The 22198-nt window shown below is 36.3% G+C and overlaps 1 protein-coding gene across 1 annotated transcript in view; it reads right to left on the reverse strand.

Annotated features, from left to right (window-relative positions):
* COL24A1 (collagen type XXIV alpha 1 chain) overlaps positions 1 to 22198 on the reverse strand; it is a 307987-nt gene that overhangs the window by 61418 nt on the left and 224371 nt on the right. Inside the window, exons 38-42 of the mRNA XM_024565351.4 lie at positions 21024 to 21131; positions 17942 to 17995; positions 17632 to 17685; positions 16715 to 16771; positions 13839 to 13892 (exon numbers count right to left, since the gene is read on the reverse strand). Of these exons, the coding sequence (XP_024421119.2) occupies positions 13839 to 13892; positions 16715 to 16771; positions 17632 to 17685; positions 17942 to 17995; positions 21024 to 21131 (327 nt within the window). The remainder of the gene's footprint in view (positions 1 to 13838; positions 13893 to 16714; positions 16772 to 17631; positions 17686 to 17941; positions 17996 to 21023; positions 21132 to 22198) is intronic.

Below are 22198 nucleotides of genomic sequence, written 5' to 3' on the forward strand. Positions count from 1 at the left end.
TTTCCCCTTTCAAGTGTGTAAACACAGACCAGCAACAATCCAGTGCCATCTCAGGTGAGAGTTATGCATGAAGAATTCTGCAGGTGATCTCTTCTATCCCCTTCCCCACTGTCCTCTTCACTACAGATTTTTCTTTCTACTCTCTCTTTATTAGAGAAAAAAAATACCATAGCAAACACAGTTATCAGACTTATCTCCTTTTTCTGGGATAGGAGAAGGGACTGCATACATAGGCTAACAATATTTATTATCACAGAAGGATCAATTGAAGCCTTCTTGTTTGCATTCTGTGAGGCAAATGTTTACGGTTTTAAGGTTTAACTTACTGCTAAAGGAACTAAGTCCTGTTTAAGGCAATAAACAGTGGCTAGAGAGAGAGGCTAGTTTGAAAAGCTTTCTAGAGCACATGGCCAGAACTAAAGAGAAAACCGTCATAACACGTGACCCTCACCAGCAAAACATAAGTAGGGCCAGAAAATAACAGAATCAGAACAATCAAGACAGAGCTGGGTACACGTAAGTATGACTGTTACAGATCACTTACCAAATACGACCCAGAGAAAATGATCGGTAAAAAGCTGGAGTTACAGAGTGAAGTGAGAGTGAGCGTGTGAACAAACTAGAAAACTCAATTATGACTTTGCCATGACTCTTGTGTGTAGTTTTACACAGAGCTTTTTAAAATGAATACATAGAATAGCCACTTCTCTCTTGGCTTTTGAGAAGTGTGGATACAAATCTCACCAAAACAAACCTGCTTTCTAGGAATTTCACTGTAATCCTCCTGGTCCTTTCCAGTCTAACAAATATTGACAAAGACTCTCTTTTCTGCAATGGTGAAAATTAAGTATGTTGAAGTAAATACTACTATCAAGTTATATGGTTATGGGGAGTGATTAATTTTGCCCGATGATATTAGGTGGGAGCACCTGGATAGCTGAGGGGAGCTCGGAGAGGATTTTATAAAAGAAATGATGATAAACTGAATCTTGAAGGATGAGTATTTCAGGCAATAAAGTAAAAGGAAGACATTGTGGCAGGGAGTATAACATAGGGAAATAAATGAAGATTCATCTGACAAAATATGTTAAGTGGAGAAGGGACTCGAGAGCTATAACTAGGCATAAGAAGTCTAGTAAGAAAACTATGAAAATAATTCCAGCAAAAAATAATGAAACTCTAAACTGAAGTAGGGCAAAGTGGTTAGATTCCAGAGATATTTAAGAAATCAAAGGAAGTGGCAAATTGAATTTAAGAGATAAATGAATAGAAAGAGGAGAAAAAGTGAGAAGGGAGAGAGGAGAAAGAGAGAGCAGAGAGAGGAGAAAGAGAGGGAGGGTTCATTTACTGGCTCGGATATTTGAATATCTGGTGGTACCACTCGCTGACCTGAGGACATAAAAACGAGGAGGCTCAGGGTTGGGGCGGAGGATGGTACTACGGTATGGGACATACTGAGTTCAAGTTGCCTGGGATGATGTTCAATAGCTACTTGGATATATGTCTTATGCTAAGGAATGAAGGTCAAGTGAGGATTTACTTATTTTATTGTGTGCAAAAAATTCTATGGCCTTTGCCAAACCAAAGTTAAAAGGATAATTTATTTAACAGTTTTCAAGTTTAGCCTGACTAAATCTTGGGTGTCTGCATGATTCTGCCATACCATTAAAAGTGAATGTTGACAGTAGAATATGCTTATTCCCACTATGTGCTCTGGCTCTCTCAAGCCTTAAATGAATTCTCTTGACCTACGTGATATATAGTTTCCTGGATGACAACTCTCACTTACTGTATCTGTTTTTAGACTGATAAATGTTCTTATTCTGTATGTCTTCTTCATGGGCTGTCCGTGAGGCAGGGGATGTGTCTGGAGTGTCCAGTGTTATGGTCATGGCTCCTAGCTCTGTTCCTGGTCTAGGGCAGCTACTCCAAAATATGCATGCCGAATGACCAGCGATTTCACTATACATCACACGATAGAATGTATCATGTATAATGATGCCTAGTTAAGTATTTATTGATGATAATGAGCAACATACTTGACTTGTAATTTTCAGTTTCTGCCAGAGGAAAAGAAAACAAGGAATGATGAGAAGGATTTAAAATAATTTCCAGTTGTTCACAGCCAAATGGAAGCAAAATTTGCATTATCCATTCCATTTTTTTTCTCCATCAGCATAATCATGAGTTCACCACAATTGGAAGAATATTTATAAATGCTAAATAAAGTGTTTTTTTAAAGTTTGGTGATTACTGAGCCTCAAAAAGGAATAAAGTACTAATACATTCTACAACATGGACGAAATTTGAAAACACCATGTTAAGTGAAAGAAGCCAGACACAAAACCTATGTAATATGATTCCATTTGTATGAAATATCCAGAATAGATAAATTACTAGAGACAGAAAGCAGAGTAGTGGTTGCCAGAGGCTGGAAAAATAGAGATGTCTGCTTAATGGGTATGGGACTTCCTTTTCAGGGTAATGAAAATGTTCAGGAATGAAGTAGTGTGTGATACCTGCACAATATTATAAATGTACTACCTGTCTCTAAATTGTACACTTTAAAATGGTTAAAATGGTAAATTTTATATATATTTTAGCCCAATAAAAAAGCTTAGTGATAATGCTCACAGTTTACTGGATTGAAATGAATGTATATACAACATACAGAAAAGCAGAGCGTGACAGAGGAATGGCAGCGTAAGAGATCCCCTTGGTCTCTCCCCTTGAAGTTTTGACAATTTGAACAGCTATATACTTCAGCAAAGGATTCCCTGCTCAATGCACAACACACCTGAGAGACCTGTGCATTGGAACATCTAAAGGTGGGCAAGTGGGAGCTAACCGGGAAGGTGAGAAGGAGAATCACTGAGCTAAGCCGGGGACACAGCCCTATAGGCTGGAGCTCATGGTGCCGCTCAGCCCAGAGAGGGGAGGAATCAGGTTGTGGCTGACACTCCCTTCACCTGGGAGGAGCAAAGAGATTTGGTGGGCATTCCTGCAGGAGTGGGCTGTACGAGCTGCAGCTGAGTCCAACGACCTGGACAGAGACTGGACAGAGACGTAGCACAGAGGTGTGGCTGTGGTTGACTGGTGGTCAGCATTTCAGACAGTGAAACACAGCCACAGAGCCTGGCTGCCCCTTAACCTCCCAGAGATTGCCTCCCTTCACACTTAAGGTCAGACTGCAGAGCACATTATCTGCAAACCCAAGAACTGGTACTAAAGATTCACTTTTTCCCTAAGTAAAGTGTATACTCTGTGATTGATCCTGAGGTGCAGGGGGTACTCCATGGAGGTCTGATGTCACCATTATCAGGAGGGCAAAGCTACTTAGAAGGCAACGGGGTTGCCCAGGCCTCGAACCCCCACACATTGCAGTTACACTGACAGCAGTGCCTGGCTGCAGGGAAGAGCACTGGGATTTCATGGGTTTGGAGCCTGGTCACCCACCACATTCTCCAGTTGTGTTGTTCCCTGGGACTGGGGCAACTGGATCACAGGGAGGCACCCACCTCTCATTTTCCACCACCCTGCAGAGACCTGAAAAGCCAGACAATTGCGAGACCTAAAAAATTTGTGATTCAGTGCCACCTACTGGTAAGAAATAGAATTGTTTGTATCAGTCAGAGAAGTGCCCCTCATACATAGATGCCTAGACAGAGAAGGGTGTCTATGAAATACCATGAATAACCAAGATAGTGAGACTGCTCAGAAAGGAAATGAAAAACTTCCAGAAAACAAACTTAAAGACATGGAAATATGTGACTTAAATGACAGAGAATTCAAGATTGCAGGTCTGAAAAAATTCAAGTAACTATAAGAAAATAGATAAGCAGTATAATGTGCTCAGAAAACAAATCAACAAACAAAATGAGTTTGTTTGACAAACAATCTCTTCACCAAAGAGATTGAAACATTAAAAAAGAACAAAACAGATATTCTGGAGATAAAAAAAAAAAACTCAATAAAAGGGATCAAGATTGGACTAGCATGCGTAGGAAATAGAGCAGACCAGATGGAGGACAGAATTAGTGATATTGAAGATAGAAATCTAGAAATGATGCTGAGGGAGGAAGAGAGACTTGAGCATAAAAAAATGAACAAACTCTCTGAGAACTATCTGACCCCATCAGTAAAAGAATAATACATATAGAAGAAGAAGAGAGGGATAAGGGAACAGAGAGCCTATATTCAAACAAATAGTTGACAAGAACTCCTCAAATCTATGGAAAGAGCTAGGTCCTTGAATTCAAGAAGTAAACAGAATGCCTAATTACCTCAATCCAAAAAGGCCTTCTCCAAGGCACATTGTGTTAAAACTGTCAAAATTAATAACAGAGGAAGAACTCTTACTGTAAACTCATGGTTATACTGTTAGAGAAAAAAAAGAAAGTAACCTATAAAGGAAAGCCCATTAGGTTATTATGAGACTTCTAAGTAGACACTCTATAAGCTCTAAGAGAGGGGACCCAAATATTTAAACTACTGAAAGAAATTATCAGCCAAGAATAATGTATCCGGCAAAGTTATACTTTAAATATGAAAGAGAAATAAAGACTTCCAGACATCCACAAGCTGAAAGAATTTATCACCAGAAGACCTCTAGTACAGAAAGTACTCAAGGGGTTCTTCTACCTGAAACAAAGAAAGATGGTTACAAAACTATGAGTAAGACCACCAACAAACTTACAGCATAAAAAGGGATAATTTTTGACAACAAAAACATAAAAGGGGAGGGAGTAAAGGTATGAATTTGCAAAAGAGAATGGAGATCAGACACACTAAAAAGAAAAAGGACTACTTTATACATGAAAATTAAAAAAAAATAAATAAACCTAAAGGTAACCACAAACCAAACCCTTAAAACTGAGACACCTAACTTAAAAACAAAACAAAACAAAACAAAACAGGAAAGAGGTATGGAATACCACAAAACAAAAACAACAGACTGAAAAAGGAGGAAAAGAACCAATGGAGGCACTGAGCTACCAGGAAACAAAAGATAAAATGGCTATAGAAAATCCTCATACATCAATAATTACCCTAAATGTAAATGGACTGAATTCACCAATAAAAGGCACAGAGTTACAGACTGGATCAAAAAACAAAACCCAACCATATGCTGCCTTCCAGAGACACATCTAAGCTGCAAAGACAAGGATAGACTCAAAGTGAAAGGGTGGAAAATGATTCTTCAAGCCAATAGCATCCGCAAAGAAAGTAGGTGTAGCCATACTTCTATCTGAAAAAATGGATTTCAAGGTAACAAAGGTAACTAGAGACAAAGATGGACATTTTATAGTGATAAAGGAGATACTACATCAGGAACATGTAACACTTCTCAATATATATGTACCCAATCAGGAGCATCGAAATATGTAAAGCAGCTACTAACAGAACTAAAGGGAGAAACTGACAAAAAAAAACCCACCCCAAAACGATCATAGTTGGGGACCTTAATACTCCATTTACAGCTCTAGACAGGTCATCCAAACAGAAAATCAATAAAGAAATATTGGCCTTAAATGACACATCAAATCAAATGGAAATAAATGACATTTACTGAGCCTTTCATCCCAGAAGATCAGATTATACATTCTTCTTCAGAGCACATGGGACATTTTTAAGGGTAGGCCAGAAGTTGGGTCACAAAACTAACCTCAACAAATTCAAGAAGACTGAAATCAGACCAAGCATATTCTCTGACCCCAATTCTTAGAAATTAGAAATCAACCGCAAGAAGGAAGTAAAGAATCACACAAATATGTGGTGATTAAACAACATACTACTAAAAAGTGATGGGGCCAAAGAAGAAATAAAAGGTGAGGTCACAAGATATATAAAGACACGAGCCTGACAATGAGAATGACAAAATGACGTATCAAAACTTCTGGGATGCAGCAAAAGCAGTAACAAGAGGGAAGTTTATATCATTACAGGCCTATCTAAAGAAACAAGAGGAATCCCAAGTAAACAACCTAACATTACATCTTTAAAAACTAGAAAAAGAAGAATAAATGCAACTGAATGTCAGTAGAAGTAAGGAAATAATAAAAATTAGAGCAGAATTGAATGAAATAGAGAACAAAAAGAACAAAAAGAGCTGGTTCCTGAAAAGATTAATAAAATTGACAAACCCCTGGATAGACTCACTGAGGAAATAAAGGAAAAATATTTTAAAAATCAGAAATGAAAGAGAAGTTACTGCCAACATCACATATATACAAAGGATCATACTAGAATACTATGAAAGACTATATGCCACCAATTAACCTAAAAAAAAGGGATAAGTTCCTAGAAATATATAAACTTCCTGGACTGTATCATGAAAAATTGGAAAATCTAGACTGATCAACAGTGAGAAAATTGAAAGAACCATCAAAAACCTCCAAAAAATAAAAATCCAGGACCAGAAGGCTTTGCTACTTGATTCTACCAAAGATTAAAGAAAATTTGATACCTGTCCTCAAACTCTTCCAAAAAATTGAATATAAGGCTATACTTCCTAACACATTTTATGAGGCCAACATAACCCTGGTACCAAAACCTGGAATACATAACATGAGGAAAAAAAAAAAAAGAAAACTACAGACCAATATCTCTGATGAATACAGATGCAAAAATCTTAAACAAAGTACTAACAAATCAAATACAATACATTAAAAAATAATGTCACTATCAAGTGGCATTCATTCTAGGTGTACAAGGTTGGTTTGACATACACAAATTGTTCGATGTAATATACCACATTAACAAAACAATGGTCAAAAATCATATAATCTTATCAATAGATGCAGAAAAAACATTTTATAAGATACAACATCCATTTATGATTAAAACACCCAATAAAATGGGTGTAGAAGGAAATTACCTAAATAAAGGCCATATATGACATACCCTCAGCTAATATCATACCCAATGGTGAAAAACTGAAAGCTTTTCCTCTAAAATCAGGAATAGGATGAGAATGCCCCCTCTCAACATTCTTATTCAACATAGTTCTGAAAGTCCTAGCCAGAGGAATCAGGCAAGAGAAATAAAAGGCATCTGAATTGGGAATAAAGAACTGAAAGTGTCACTTTTTGCAGGTGATATGATTCTGTATAGAGAAAACCCTAAAGACTCCACCAAAAAACTATAGAAACAATAAACAAATACTTGTTGCAGGATACAAAATCAATATACAAAAACCCACGGCTTTCCTGGATACTAAAATGAAATTTCAGAAAAAGAAATGAAAAAAACAATTCCTTTTGCAATTGCAACGAAAAGAATAAAATACCTATGAATAAACTTAACAAAGGATGTGAAAGATCTATACATTGAAAACTACAAAGCATTAACTAAAGGGATTGAAAAACATAAAATGAAATGGAAAGATATTCTGTATTCATGGATAGGAAGAATCAACATGGTTAAAAAGACCATATTAACCAAAGCAGTATACAGATTTAATGCAATCAACATAAAAATCCCAATATCATTTTTTAAAGAACTAGAATGAAAAAATCATCAGATTTGTATGGAATCATAAAAGACCCAAATAGCCAAAGCAATCCTGAGACAAAAGAATGAAGATGGAGGTATCAGACTACCTGAGCTCAAATTATACTACAGAGCTATGACAATCAAAACAGCATGGTGGAGACTTCTGGTCAAGATGGCGGTATAGGGAGACATGTCTTGCCTCTTTGCACAACCACATCAAAATTACAACTAAAATATAGAACAACCAACCCTCAGAGCTGTCAGAAATCAAGTTGAATGGAAGTCTGACAACTACAGAATTAAAGAAACCATATCCACCCAAACAGGTAGGAGGGGTACAGACATGGAATGTACTGTTCCCTCCCCCACGTGTGGTGGATAAAAATTCAGGAGGGATATCTCAGGAGCGAGGAGTCTGAGCTCCACACCAGGCCCCCAGCCCAGGGTTCCGGTGCCAGGAAGATAAGTTCCCATAACTTCTGGCTGCTAAAACCAGGGGGGTTTGAGTGAGTGGAAGAAATTGCTGGAGCTACAAGAAGTTCCTCTTAAAGAAACCACACACTGTCTTACCCACTCAGTCTCCCTCCCTCTAAGCTCAAGCACCAGGGCAGCCGCTTGAAGGGCACCAGTGGTACACAGGGAGAAACTGAGGTGTGTGGCATCAAGGAGAGCAGAGGCCATTGTTCCTTTGCTAAACCCTTCCTCCACAGAGCTGGCAAGCTGGTGCAATATCTGAGACTCCATCAGCCTGGCTAATACTGTTTGACCTGCCTTAGATAGATATCCCAGAGATTCTGCCCAACCCAATTTATGGGCCCACCCAACTTGCTTTTCCATATGAACGTTGGGTCTTGGCTCATGCTTCACAACTTCCTAAATCCTCTCAAACAAGCAACACCTGGCTTCAGTGAGCCTCAGGCCTAGCACTAGCAGGAGCTAGCCCAGATTTGCAGCTTGGCTTCACCTGGGAATCTCCAAGGCCAGCACAAGTAGCAGACATCTACTACTTGTGCTCATATGGCTTTACAGCTCAGGCAGGATGGCCCCGGGGAAAACATAGGTAGGGGCTGATCTTGGCCTGCACCACCTGGGAAACCCCAGAGCCAGCACACCCTGTGGACAGCTACAGACTACTTTGGAGCACCACCACCCTGCCCCTGCATAGCTGATCATCCATGCGGAGTGGATGTTGGTGGTCAGTGGTCATAGCAAGTCCTTGCAGCTGACTGGCCTGGGTAAAACCCTCCCATTGACCTTCCAATAGCAACCAAGGCTCAATACAAGAGGAGGATGTACTCAGCCCACATGAAGGGCACAATTCAAGTATCTAGCTTGGGTGAAAGGGGAGGCTGTGCCACTGGACCCTACTACATTAGGCCACACTACCAAGAGACAGAGTCAAAGCAGCTCTACCTAACACATAGAAACAAACACAGGGAAGCTGCCAAAACAAGGAGACAAAGAAACATGGTCCAATGAAAGAACAGATCAAAACTGCAGAAAAAGAACTAAACAAATTGGAGATAAGCAATCTATGAGATGCAGAGTGCAAAATGCTGGTTATAACAATGATCAAGGAACTTAGTGAGGACCTCAACAGATAAAAAAGATCCAGTCAGAGATGATGGGTGTTCCCATAAGACTATCAGCTGACTTCTCAAAAGAAACTTTGCAGGCTATAAGGGATTGGCAAGAAATATTCAAAAATCATGAAAAGCAGGGACCTATAGCCAAGATTGCTCTACCCAGCAAAGCTATCATTTAGAATTGAAGGGCAGATAAAGAGCTTCCCAGACAAGAAAAAATAAGGGAGTTCATCATCAAAAAACCATTATTATATGAAATGTTAAAGGGACTTATCTAAGAAAAAGAAGATCAAAACTATGAAAAATAAAATGGCAAAATTACAAATCTATCAACAACTCAATCTAAAAAAACAAACTAAGCAATCAAGAAGAACAGAGACAGAATCATGGATATGGAGAGCATTTTGATGGTTGTTGGATGGGAGGGGTGTGTGGGAGAGAATGGGTGAAGAAGTACGAATGGGTAGTCACAGAATAGCCATGGGGATGTAACATACAGTATAGGAAATGGAGTAGCCAAAGAACTTACACACATGACCCATGGACACGAACAATGGTGTGGGGATGGCCCGAGGGAACGGAGGATGCTGGGTGGAGGGGGACAAAGGAGGAGAAATCAGGACAACTGTAATAGCATAATCCATAAAATAAAATTTAAAAAAACACCATAGTATTGGCAGAAATACAGACACACAGACCAATGGAACAGATGTGAGTGCCCAGAAACAAAACCATATGTAATTTCTGTCAAAGGAGCCAAAAATACACGATGGAGAAAAGAAAACGTATTCAATAAATTGCGCTGGAAAAATTGGAAAGCCACATGCAAAAGAATGAAACTGGATTACAGTTTGTCCCCTTGTACAAAAATCAAAATGAATCAAAGACCTAAATATAAGATTTAATACAATAAATTACATAGTAGGAAACATAGGTGTTAAACTTGTGGACCTTGGTTGTAAAGAACATTTTATGAATTTGACCCCAAAGGCAAGGAAAGTGAAAGCAAAAATAAATGAATGGGATGATATCAAACTTAAAAGCTTCTGTACAGCAAAAAAAACTGGCAGCAAAACAAAAAGTCAACCAAAGGAATGGGAGACGATATTTGCAAACAACAGCTCCAAGAAGAGGTTAATATTTAAAATATATAAAGAACTCATACATCTTAACACTAAACAAACAAACAATCCAATTAAATAACAGGCAGGGGACCTGAACAGACACTTCTCCCAAGAAGACATACAGATGGCCGACAGACATATTAAAAGATGCTCAACTTCACTAGCTATTAGGGAAATGCAAATCAAAACTACAATAACACCTCACACCTGAAATAACATGTGTTAGAGAGGATGTGGAGAAAAAGAAACCCTCATTCATCCTGGTGGGATGTAAACTAGTGCAGCCACTGTGGAAACCAGTATGGCAGTTCCTCAAAAAGTAAGAGTAGAATTACCATATGACACAGCAAGTATCTACCCGGAAAATTTGAAAACATTTATTGACAAAGATATATGCACCCTCTATGCTCACTGAGCTAATATTCACAGTGACCAAGACAAGGAAACAACCACAGTGTCCTCCGATAGATGACTGGATAAAGAAGATCTGGCACATATATATCGTCATACTTTGGTGTTCACTGGCTTCAGAACTTGGTAAACCCTGTACTCATCAAATTGTGATGAGGAAAAAATGTTTCAGCACTCAGCGCTTGCTCGGGACTCATCACACTTGCTAGGACTTGTATGAATCATGATGCCGCCCTGCAAGAGAAAATGCTTCATCACTTGTCACTTGCTCGGTACTCATTGGCTTCGGCACTCATCATGAGTTCCAGAACAAATTAACGACGAGTAGTGAGGTATCACTGTACTATGGAATACTACTCAGCCATAGGAAAAGATGAAATACTGCCATTTGTGACATGAGTGGACCTTGAGAATATCATGCTAAGTGAAATAATTCAGTCAGAAAAGATAAACCATATGATTTCACTCATATGTGTGATATAAAACTGAAACTCATAGACACAGACAATAGCATGGTGATTACCAGAGAGAAGGGGGTGGGGACAGTAAGGAGTAAAGGGGAACAAATGTAAGGTGATGGAAGATGATTTGACTTTGGGTGGTGGGCACGCAGTGCAATATACAGATTATCATAGAAATGATATCGTAGAAATGTACACGTGAAACCTATATGATCTTAGTAACCGTCACCCTAATAAATTTAATAAAAATAAAAAAATTAATAAAAAATAAAATAAACGTCTCTAAAAAAAAGAAAAGCAAATATTTAAAAATATAACCTGAGGCTACAACAGAATAATGTAACTCTAAATAAAGCATCTTTCCCCTATGTGAATCAAGCTTGTCCTTGGGAAAACTTGGTGGGAAACAAGTGTGAATATTCATGGTTTTCATATTTCTAAGCAACAAAATTATTGTGGTTGTCTGGCATGAGATGACTGTTAAGAATAGAACCATCAACAAATGGTGAAATGAGCCTTAAAGCCTAAGGACAGAATAAGACAGAAGCACAGAAAAGGACAGAGAGAAAGTTGAGGGGTCAAACCAGTACATGAAACACGCACAATTGAAAACTTCATCAGGAGTGTTTTTGAATGAGGAAAGAGAGTAGATTCCAAAGTGCATGTAGGGAAGAGCTTTCCTCTGATGAAGTATTTCTGAAGAATGTATGCCTATCCACAATAATGGGGCCAGGGTTTTTCTTCTGCTGGCCAGTGAAGAGACTCTTTTCTTCTTCCAATAGAATAGTTAACTGGGACTTATATAAGAAAAAGAAGATGATCAAAAATATGAACAGCCAAATGACAACAAACTCACAACTATCAACAACTGAATCTAAGAATAAAACCAAAAACAAACGAAGGAAACAACTAGAACAGGAACAGAATCACAGAAATGGAGATCACATGGAGGGTTATCAGTGGAGAGGGGGAGGGGAAAGAATGGGGGAAAAGGTACAGGGAATAAGAAGCATAAATGGTAGGTACAAAATAGACAGGGGAGGTTAAGAATAGTATATGAAATGGAGAAGCCAAAGAACTTATATGTACGACCCAGAGATATGAACTAAGGGCGGAGGGAATGTGGGTGGGAGAAGGATGAAGGGCAGAGGAAAAAAAGGGGAGAAAATGGGACAACAGTAACAGCATAATCAATAAAATAAAAAAAATAGTTAACTGTTTGACAGTAAATATGCTGCTTTAGCTACCTAATAGTAGAGGCCAAAAGAAGATATTGCAAGAATCTGCCTTTTCTGACAATGTGTAGAAGTCACAGAAAAAGCTAAGGAAGTTTAAGAAGCTTCTCAAATTACGCTGGAAGCAGTGGGTTGGCATTCTAACCCAAAGAAAAGCTAATTTTAAGTAAATCCACTGGATTCCTTGGATTAGGAAACACTTGTAGATATAAATGTTGTATAAACTGGAAACAGAAGACGGCCATCACAACAACTGCACTAACATTTGGGGCCACCTTCAACATTTGCTTCAAGGAGAGTTTGAGGAAGTAAAAGTTGATTTTTCAGATTTCAGGCTTGAGAAAATCAGTTTATTAATAAGGTTATTTACCTACTAGCTATCCATTCAATCTGGCTCTCTAAGTCTTCATTTCAGACAAGATCACAGAAATTTTACATGAAAGCATGGTATGTTGGATCAAATAGCCCCTCAATTCATTATTTAAAATGAATTATGTTTATATACATATGATATAGATATACTATTATTTACAGGCTTAGGACAAGAAACAGACATTGTACAAGAAAAAAAGAAGTCATTTTCAAAACCAGAAAGCTAAAATACCTGCAAGTAAAAAATAATTAGCAATGGAAGATGGTAAAATTTTTTGTGTTAAATAACTCCTATAAACAATAAATATTATAAGATCAGAGAAGAGGGAAAGATTGCTGTTAGAGTGGGTCAGGGGAAAAGGTAGTTTGAACTAGATTATAAAAACTAGATAGTACTTACATAAGTAAAGATTATATAATAATGTAAACAGGCAGAGTACATTGTAAGCAAAGAAATATGACAGGAAGCATAAGAAAAGAGCAGATTTTGTTTAGGAACTGACGTTGAAGACAGAAAGGGAAGAGATAAAAGGCAGGAATACAGAATAACCTCAAAACAACTGTGCTAATAAAAAATGCCACAATAAATGCCACACATAGTCTAATTATGGCTAATGAAGTTGGAGTTGGTCTAAGAAAGTCTTTCTAAGAGTGGATGAAGGTAAGAATTGACATAAGGCTTGAGAACATGACGTTCATCCATCCGACAGCTCCTTACTGAATTCCTGCTACTTACCAGGGACTTTGCGTTCTATAAACTGGGGATATAATAATGTAAAAGACAGGCACGAGTCTTATTCTCTTGGATCCTAAATTTTGGAGGTAGAAATTGAACAATAAACAAAAAAATGTGTAAAGTAAGATATTATAGATAGTATTAAGTATCATGAAGGGCAATTGAGTAATACGGTATAGTGATGGATAGAAACAGCAGTGAGAGGTCTCTCAAAAAGTAACATTTCAGCTGACATCTAAAAGAAAGCAGTAATGGGAGGATATGAAGATGATTCTAGAATGAAGGAACAGAAAGTACAAGGAGATAGACTTCTTCCAGGATCAAAAACATAAGACATTACTAATTATCTCAATGACAGTCACTTTCATTTGAAACTGAGCAGATCAACAGAGAACCCTATTCAAACTTGGAGTAATTACCTTATATCCCTCTGCTCCAGGCTCTCCTCTCTCTCCTTGTTCCCCCATTGGACCCTACAGAGACCACATGCAAAAACAATCAATTTCACAGCTGGATCTGAAAATATGTAAATGCAGATGATACCATTAGTGTGGATTATTTTCTAAAAATATGAAACCAAATGTATAATAAATTTATTAAGTTCTATTAAATAATCTCAAAGGAGTGAATCTCAATGACATCAAGAACATCATAAGCATTTAATTATTTAAAGAGATTCTCATGAGTCTGCTAGGGAAACTATTAAAGAAGTGAAGTACAATTAAATACAAACTTTCAGAAATGGTAACAGCAGAAGACTTGGCTTTGGGTGGTGAGCTCACAGGGCAATGTACAGATGATGTGTTATAGAACTGTGCACCTGAAACCTGTATATTTTTATTAACCAGCATCATCCCAATAAGTTCAATAAAAATGAAATGTACCTCAAGATGGTATTTAACTTACATAAATGACATTAGATTATGGAAAAATATAAATTTTCAGGTGAATAAAGCATGTTATACATGATGTCAAAATTAGCTGACATCAACTAATTAGTTCACTTTTACTTAACATCAAGATGATTGAAAAAGATTTAAGCAGGACCACTCAGCCACTTAATTCCAGCAATTAGAAAAAATTATATTTAATGATCTTTTAAAAGTATCTAATAGCTGATCCTGCTTCATTTTTTAATCATTTTTTATTGTTATTCTGTTACAGTTGTCTCAATGTTTCCCCCTTTGCCCTCTTCCACCCATCTCATCCCCGACTTCCACAGTCAATTCACACACTGTTGTCCATGTCCACAGGCCATTCATACATGTTCTTTGTCTAGTCCCTTCCCCCTCTTTCCACCATTAACCCCCTCCCCGCTTCCCTCTGGTCACTTTCAGTCTGTCCCATGTTTCCATGCCTGTGGTTCTATTTTGTTCATTAGTTTATTTTGTTCATTAGATTCTTCTTATAGGTGAGATCATATGGTATTTCTCTGTCACTGACTGGCTTATTTCACTTAGCATAATATTCCCCAGTTTCATCCATGCTGTCCCAAAAGGTAGGTATTCCTTCTTTCTTTCTGCTGCGTAGTATTCCATCATGTGAATGTACCAGTTTTTTATCCACTCATTTACTAATGGGCACTTAGGCTATTCCCAGCACTTGGTTAGCGTAAATAGCGCTGCTATGAGCATAGGTGTGCATGAGTTCTTAATCAGAAATTCCTTTGTTTATTCTTTAATCTATGAAATTTTAAAATTTTGAGATAAATTAACCTAATAAACACTACACTTACTAATTTTAATACTTAAGGTGGAAACTAATCTAATAAACTCATACTTCTCACTTTTGTAAAGATTTCTAATATGAAGTTTTTGCTATGATAAGCTGTTCAAATGATCCAGTCTAAAATACACTTGAAAAAAAGCAATTATCACATACCAGAACTACTGTTTGAAAAGAAACTCACATGGAAATTGGTTGGGAAGACCGTAAAACTTATTATAAGCCATTATTTGATAAATTTTAATTTATTCCTTTGTAAGTAATCAAGATACCAGATATAATGTAAAAACAATGATCTCTGACTCTGCTTTAATTACGTAGGATATTGTTAAAGTTGCCCTCCTGTCCCATGTCTACTAGTGAAAATCACCATTGTTATGTTAGATTTTTAAAACATTTATTAAATTTCAGTGACATTCTTATCCTAGCATACTTGAATTCAGGAAAAAGAAGTACTACTATACTCCATTTGCACATATTTTTCCATTTGCTTTTACATTTTTGCATTATTTCCATATTCCCCCCCTCAGAGGTTTAAAGAGGCTAGAACATTTTAAATAAAGAATCTTATATATGCTTAAAGATAAGTTTGCCTCTAGGTATAGGAGATAGCTTGATTTAATCAGAAAAATTCTAGATCTTTCCTATTTTTTAAAACATTGTATAACCTTCAACCATTTCCAAAGAGTCAGTTCAAAATACCAGGAGTAACTCTATAATCTGATCTTTCTGCCTTAGAATTCTTTTATCCTTTTAACCAATTATATTTATTTCTGTCAACTAAGCATTTTTATTTTACTCATTTAATTTACTGCAACAGCTACTTTTCAAAAACCATGGACAGTTAGCCCTTAAAATGCTTAATTAGGAAACTGTAGAGCAGTGATCCTTAAAAGGTATGACTTCTAACAACTGGTCAGATGAGTCTTGAAATTATTTGCTGGTGTAAACTACTATAAAAAAGGATACAAATCAGATTTAAAAAATATTTCAGAAATAAGTCTGCATTTGTTGATTAAACAAATATCTACCCTAAAACTTCTAGAGTATACAAGTTTTTAAAATTTTATTATTGTTTTTTAGAAAGAGGGGAAGTGAGGGAGAAAGAGAGGGAGACAAACATCGATGTGAGAGGGAAACATCGATCTACTGCCTCTGGAATGTGTCACAACCTGGGACCAACCCGCAACCTGGGCATGTGCCCTGACCGGAAATTGAGCTGGCAGCTTTTCACTTTGTGGGACTATGCCCAGCCAAGTGAGCCACACAAGTCAGGGTTACAGTATGTAATTTTTAAACAATCTCTATAAAAGGTGTTATCATGCATTTAATGCTGAAAGTTAGATTTAGAAAGTCAATGTATTAAACTTATATATTACACCAAAGAACTTGACCTGGATATAAATAGCTTTCATATTTAGATTATGTGACCAAAAATACTGCTCTCCTATAAAAATCATGTTACAAAACAAAATAAAACTCTTTGAAAGGATGTGACTGATGTTGTGAATCTATTATAGTAATTGCATTTTATCTTGAAACACCAAAATAATTTTAGAAAAAGACCTACTGGTTCACCTCGAGGCCCTGGTGGTCCTAGGAGTGTGTGGTCTTCTCCTGGATAACCCTATAATGAAGATAATAAATTATAAAAAAAACCCTGTAAAATATACAGCCTACTATTTTTTTCTAATATGTTATAAAAATGTGATCTGGTTTTATCTTTTTATTTTATTTTATTTATTTTTAGAGAGAGAGGGGAAGGGAAGGAGAAAGAGATGGAGAGAAACATCAGTGTGTGGTTGCCTCTTGTGTGCCTCCTACTGGGGACCTGGTCTGCATCCCAGGCATGTGCCCTGACCAGGAATCAAACCGGTGACCCTTTTGTTCACAGGCAGACACTCAATCCACTGAGCAACACCAGCTAGGGCTGGTTTTATCTTTTTAAAATAGAAAACTTTTACCTATAAGACAGCATATAATATTTTCTATACAGTTGTAATTCATGTGTGGTTCTCCTTGGAAATGTCAATCTGCTTTAACCACATAAAAAACAGCTTAAGAATGTTCTCAGTGTCAGTTTTTCAATGATGTTACAAGTCAAGAAGAGTACTGTCATAGTTATTCTTAACTCGTAAAACATTTTACTATAAATGTACTATGGTTAGTCATTTAACCTGGAGTCTCCCAATCTCTTTCAGTAAGTACTCAATTTTACTCTTACAAAGCTTTACAGATTACAAAGTACTTTAACATATATTATTTCACCTCAACCTTGAAAAAAACGTATGGAAGACATTTTAATGATTTACTGAAATATTCACCTCTTGTTATTTCTTTTTCTTCTAGAATTTGCAATTCTTTCCAAATTGAAAAGTGCTTCTTTGATTCTTTGAAAAAGTGTGCGTGCATACTTTCACAAAGAACACACGAATTCAATGTTTAACTTTAGGATTAAAAAGTCAATACACACACACACACACATACCTTTTCTCCTTTAGGTCCCGGCAACCCAGAAAGTCCTGGTTGACCTTGGTGGCCCTAACAAAAGGACAGGTGAGTAGACATTCTCCTTATTATTTGTACAACTCTACCTAACACTAGCAGGGCCACACCATTAGACAGGGCAGTATTTTGAAAGAAAAATAGGATTCACTCTCTAGGGGGATGAGGCCTACATATATTAAAAAGGTTCATCAGGGATATTTGATCTTAATTTGCAAATTTGGGATAACATCTTTATATAAATGTTTTCATCTAAATATATGCTTTCTCATCTCCAACTAGAGTTGCTTACTCTATATCCTGGAATTCCTGGTTCTCCTTTAGGTCCCATTAATCCTGTGTATCCCTTAAAATAAAAGGTAATATTAGAAAACAGACAATTGTTTAAATCATTAAACCTGTACCCTATCATTTAAAATTTAGATATTTTTCAAGGTACAAAATTCTACCTAGTCTGTAATGGGAAAACAAAAAATAACACTATCTTTTGCTTTATTTTTCTTCTGAGCCACAAAACGCCCACAAAATAATGTCTCTTTGGCTTATTTCTGGTATAAACATCCTCAATCATATTAAGAGAATTGCTTTCAGTTGTCAGAATCCCACAAGTTTCTAGTATATTCTTGGAAATGTACTTTGCATTTTTCAGAGTTTGTGGTGATGTGCAGCACTGAAGATAGAGAGTGAAGCCTGGTAGCTTCTGAAGTGGCTGCGATGGGACGAGGGGACCTCTGCACTCATCCATAGTTTCAGATGCTTTGGGCAACAGTTTTAGCTCTGGTCAAACTTGTCAAAATAGAAATGGTAAAAAACTTGTGTTCAACAATCACCCTATGGTTCTTTTTATTATTAATATTTTATATATGAATAAACCACATAAATTAAAGGCTAATCAGTAAATGCCTTTAAACTACTGAAAGATGGTTCAATTAAAAAAGCAAAAACAATGATCCTAAAAATGTGCTAGCTTTTATAATATCAAAAATTTCCATATCGACTCTCCTACCTGACTCTCCAAATAAATAGAAGATGAGTAAATGAAGGCACAGAATGGGTCTGTGACTAGCCAAATATTAATCAATATTTAAGCACAAATTCTAATCAATGTGATAAGTCAGGATAATAAATAAGAGGAGATGATATGATTATTTATTTAAAGAACCCATGCGAATCACCTAAATTAATTAAAGTTAATATAAATTCAAAACATAAAGATAGATTTCTTACACAGCACCAATAAGATGTAATGGAAAAAGCATTACATTAAAAGTCATAAAATCCATTAAGAAACTAACAATCAATCTAATAACAAATGTGTAAGGACAGAGAGGAAATAAGAAAACTTTATTGGAGGATAGATAAGATGTGAGTAATGGAAAGACATATGGTGCTTTCCTACTGAAAGATTCAACATTAAAGAACTTGAGCTAATTCTAAAGTTTATATGAAAGAGGAAATCATAGCAAGAGCCAAATTTTTCAGAAAATTATGGAGTATTTTCCCTAACAGATCTCGACAGGTTCCTAACAGGTACTGTAACAGTATAATAACTTAAATAATGTTGGATTGACACCTCTCTCCAATGGGCTAATGGACTGAGAGAGGAAAATAGAATAAAAGCAGGCCAATGAATATTGGAGAGTTTAGTTTATGGCAAGGGTAGCATTTCAGAAAAGAGGGAAACTGTTTATTAAATGGTGTTGAGACAATTGACTACCAATTTGAACAAAAGAAAATTAGTCCTTTGCAATTATATCATAGCAAATATCAATTCCATATATTTTTAAAAATTAAGGGTAAAATAAAGCTATAAAAATATTAGAAGGAGAGGATATGTAAGAATAAGTAGGGAAGGCATTCTAACAGAATAAAACCTAGAACTGTATAGGAAAAGACTGACAAATTTGACTACATGAAAATTAAAACCTTTTGTACAGCAAAAATATCATAAGCAGTATTAAAAGATAAATGACAGAAGGGGAAATATATTTGTAACATACTTTGCAGCATATTTAGTAAAATATATCTAAAATACATAAGGACTTACTGCAAATCAGTAAGAAAAAGACAACAACCTAATAGAAAAACATGTACAGTGCATCTGAATAGACAACTTCCAGAAGAAAAAAAACGTGCATTATTGTACTTAGCTGCAATCAGGGAAATGTAAATAGGAAAATAATGCAAGACACTTTTTAGTTTATCAAATTGTCAAACATTAAAAGGATGAATGTGAAGTATTGGTGGTGAAAGTATAAATTTGGAGAAACCTCTTCAGAAGGTAGTTTGGGAATGTGTCAAAATTTAAAAAGTGAATATTCTTTATACAGAAAATCCCAAAGTAGAAGCATACTTTGAGGGTAATACTCTTTGAATAAATTAATTCCTATGTTTATTAATATTTTTCTGCCTTGGAATACGTAATTCAAAGGCAGAAAAATATTAGTAATTCACACAAAAGTAAAAAAGACCTGGAGCAGTAACAAAATGGCAGTAAGGGTTAGAATACTTAAAATGAGCCCAAGGCAAACCTCCTTTTTTAAAAAAATTATTTATTGTTGTTCAATTACAGTTGTCTGCATTTACCCCCCACCACTCCCCCTGCACAAACCTTCTTGAAGCAGATGAATTATGCAATGTTCTACAGAAGGCCTTGATGAAAAGTCTAGCAGTTGTGACATTTAAATGGAGATTGAGAAATACACATCTATTTTGTAAACAAGCTCATGACCCAAAGAAAAGACTAAATTGGATAATCTCTCAAGTATTTTGCATCTCTTGTGTTGTGACTTTCTGAACAGTCCCAATATTGGACTATCAGCAATACAGACTTGCAATTAAAGGTTGAAAAGTATCATGCCATCCTTGTTTTCAATATCATGTGAAGTTCATCCAAAAGATTAATTATTATTAGGTGTAATGGAGATGTATCACAACAGTTAGAAAATTTTTCTCTAGGTAAGCCCATGGAGTCCAAGCATACAAAGAAAACCCATTTTCAAGTAAACTTAATTTCAAAGCAAAACTCAGCTATGACAACACAGTTTTACACAGATATTAAATCCTGGTTTTCAGTGCAAGGCATATAAACTTTTCTACTTAGGTTGAGAGTTTCAATCTGATATTTTTAAACCTCATTTCATATTTTATTTCCATTTTAAGTTTTTCCCTTCCTTTTTCACGTCCAGAAACCACTAAGCCATTTAAGTACTGTGGAATGCTTACAATCCTCCACATCCCATGGAGGTAAATTATTTTCAATGGAACTGTTGCTCTCCCTGTGAAATTAATCAAGGGACGATGCTTTAAGGACATGGATACATTTCTTTTCCATCCACAGTGAACTTAGTTCTGGAAACAAATCAAATACTAACCACAGCACCTCTGGTTCCTCTGGCACCCTTAGGACCACTTTCCCCTATTTGTCCAGGAGCACCTCTGCTTCCAATTTCTCCTGTGGGCCCTATTTGTCCTTTATCACCCTGTGGATGTCATTAAAAGGAGAAAAAAGTAAGGAAAAACAAATTTATACTTATATTACTTAACTACATCACATATTTGAATGACTCCAGATGTAGTAAGCAAAATTCTATGAATAGTAACTTTGCTTTAACTTAACAGCACTGCAGATCACCACTGCTGATTATAACATTACCAAATAGGTTACCTTAAAAATATAATTAAAAGTAATTTTGAGAAAAGAATTAAAAAATTATTTTGGCCAGACAAACAGGATATCTGATGCTCATGTTGAGTTACAAATAAGCAAGTTAAAAAAATTTTTTTGGAAACATATTTAAGTATGGACACATGCATGCATATATTTATTAAAATCATGAGAAAACACAGGCCCTATTGAGAAGCCTGGTTCTATGGAGAACGTCAATGCCACACAGATCTGTTGGACGTGAAAAGGCTCCAGTGTGCAGGTCTGTATGTTCAGGGGCATCACTCACTGGTTTGGAGTTTGCCTTTAAAAACCTCTAACAGTTCCATATCACTTTACATCCTTTATAGAAACTAGTTATCTTCTGTTTTCCACTAGGCTGACTGATCATTCTCTGGCACCAAAATACAGCTGCTGTTAAACAACAGTAAGTGATATAATTCATTTTCTGAACATAGGAACCAACCTGTTCTGTTGCTGATATTCAAGCACACACAAACTAAACTGTGATCAGAGTCAGTGGAAAAATTTTTAGCGTTCATAGTAATTTACAGGCTTTCCCAAGGGTGCAGGTTGTTCTAGGGACCTGCACTGTCCTACTTCTAACGTTGATTTCAGGTGTAAAATTACATATGCTGAAAAGAGACTTCAATATTCATGAGCAAGAATGGCAACCAAAGTTCACCTCATTCATTTTTTTAATCTTTTATTATTCCTATTCTGCTCCCAAATTATGAGAAAGATGGACTAGGTGTATATTAGCAGAAATGATAGAATTGGACTTTGGGAACTAGAATATGGTGTTATTTGAAGTTAATGATAGTAAAAATATTCCGAAGTGATGTACATTGGGAAAATCATTTCTATGTCTTACCAGTACTT

Source organism: Desmodus rotundus, chromosome 3 (genome assembly GCF_022682495.2).
Source record: "Desmodus rotundus isolate HL8 chromosome 3, HLdesRot8A.1, whole genome shotgun sequence".
Lineage (NCBI taxonomy): Eukaryota > Metazoa > Chordata > Mammalia > Chiroptera > Phyllostomidae > Desmodus > Desmodus rotundus.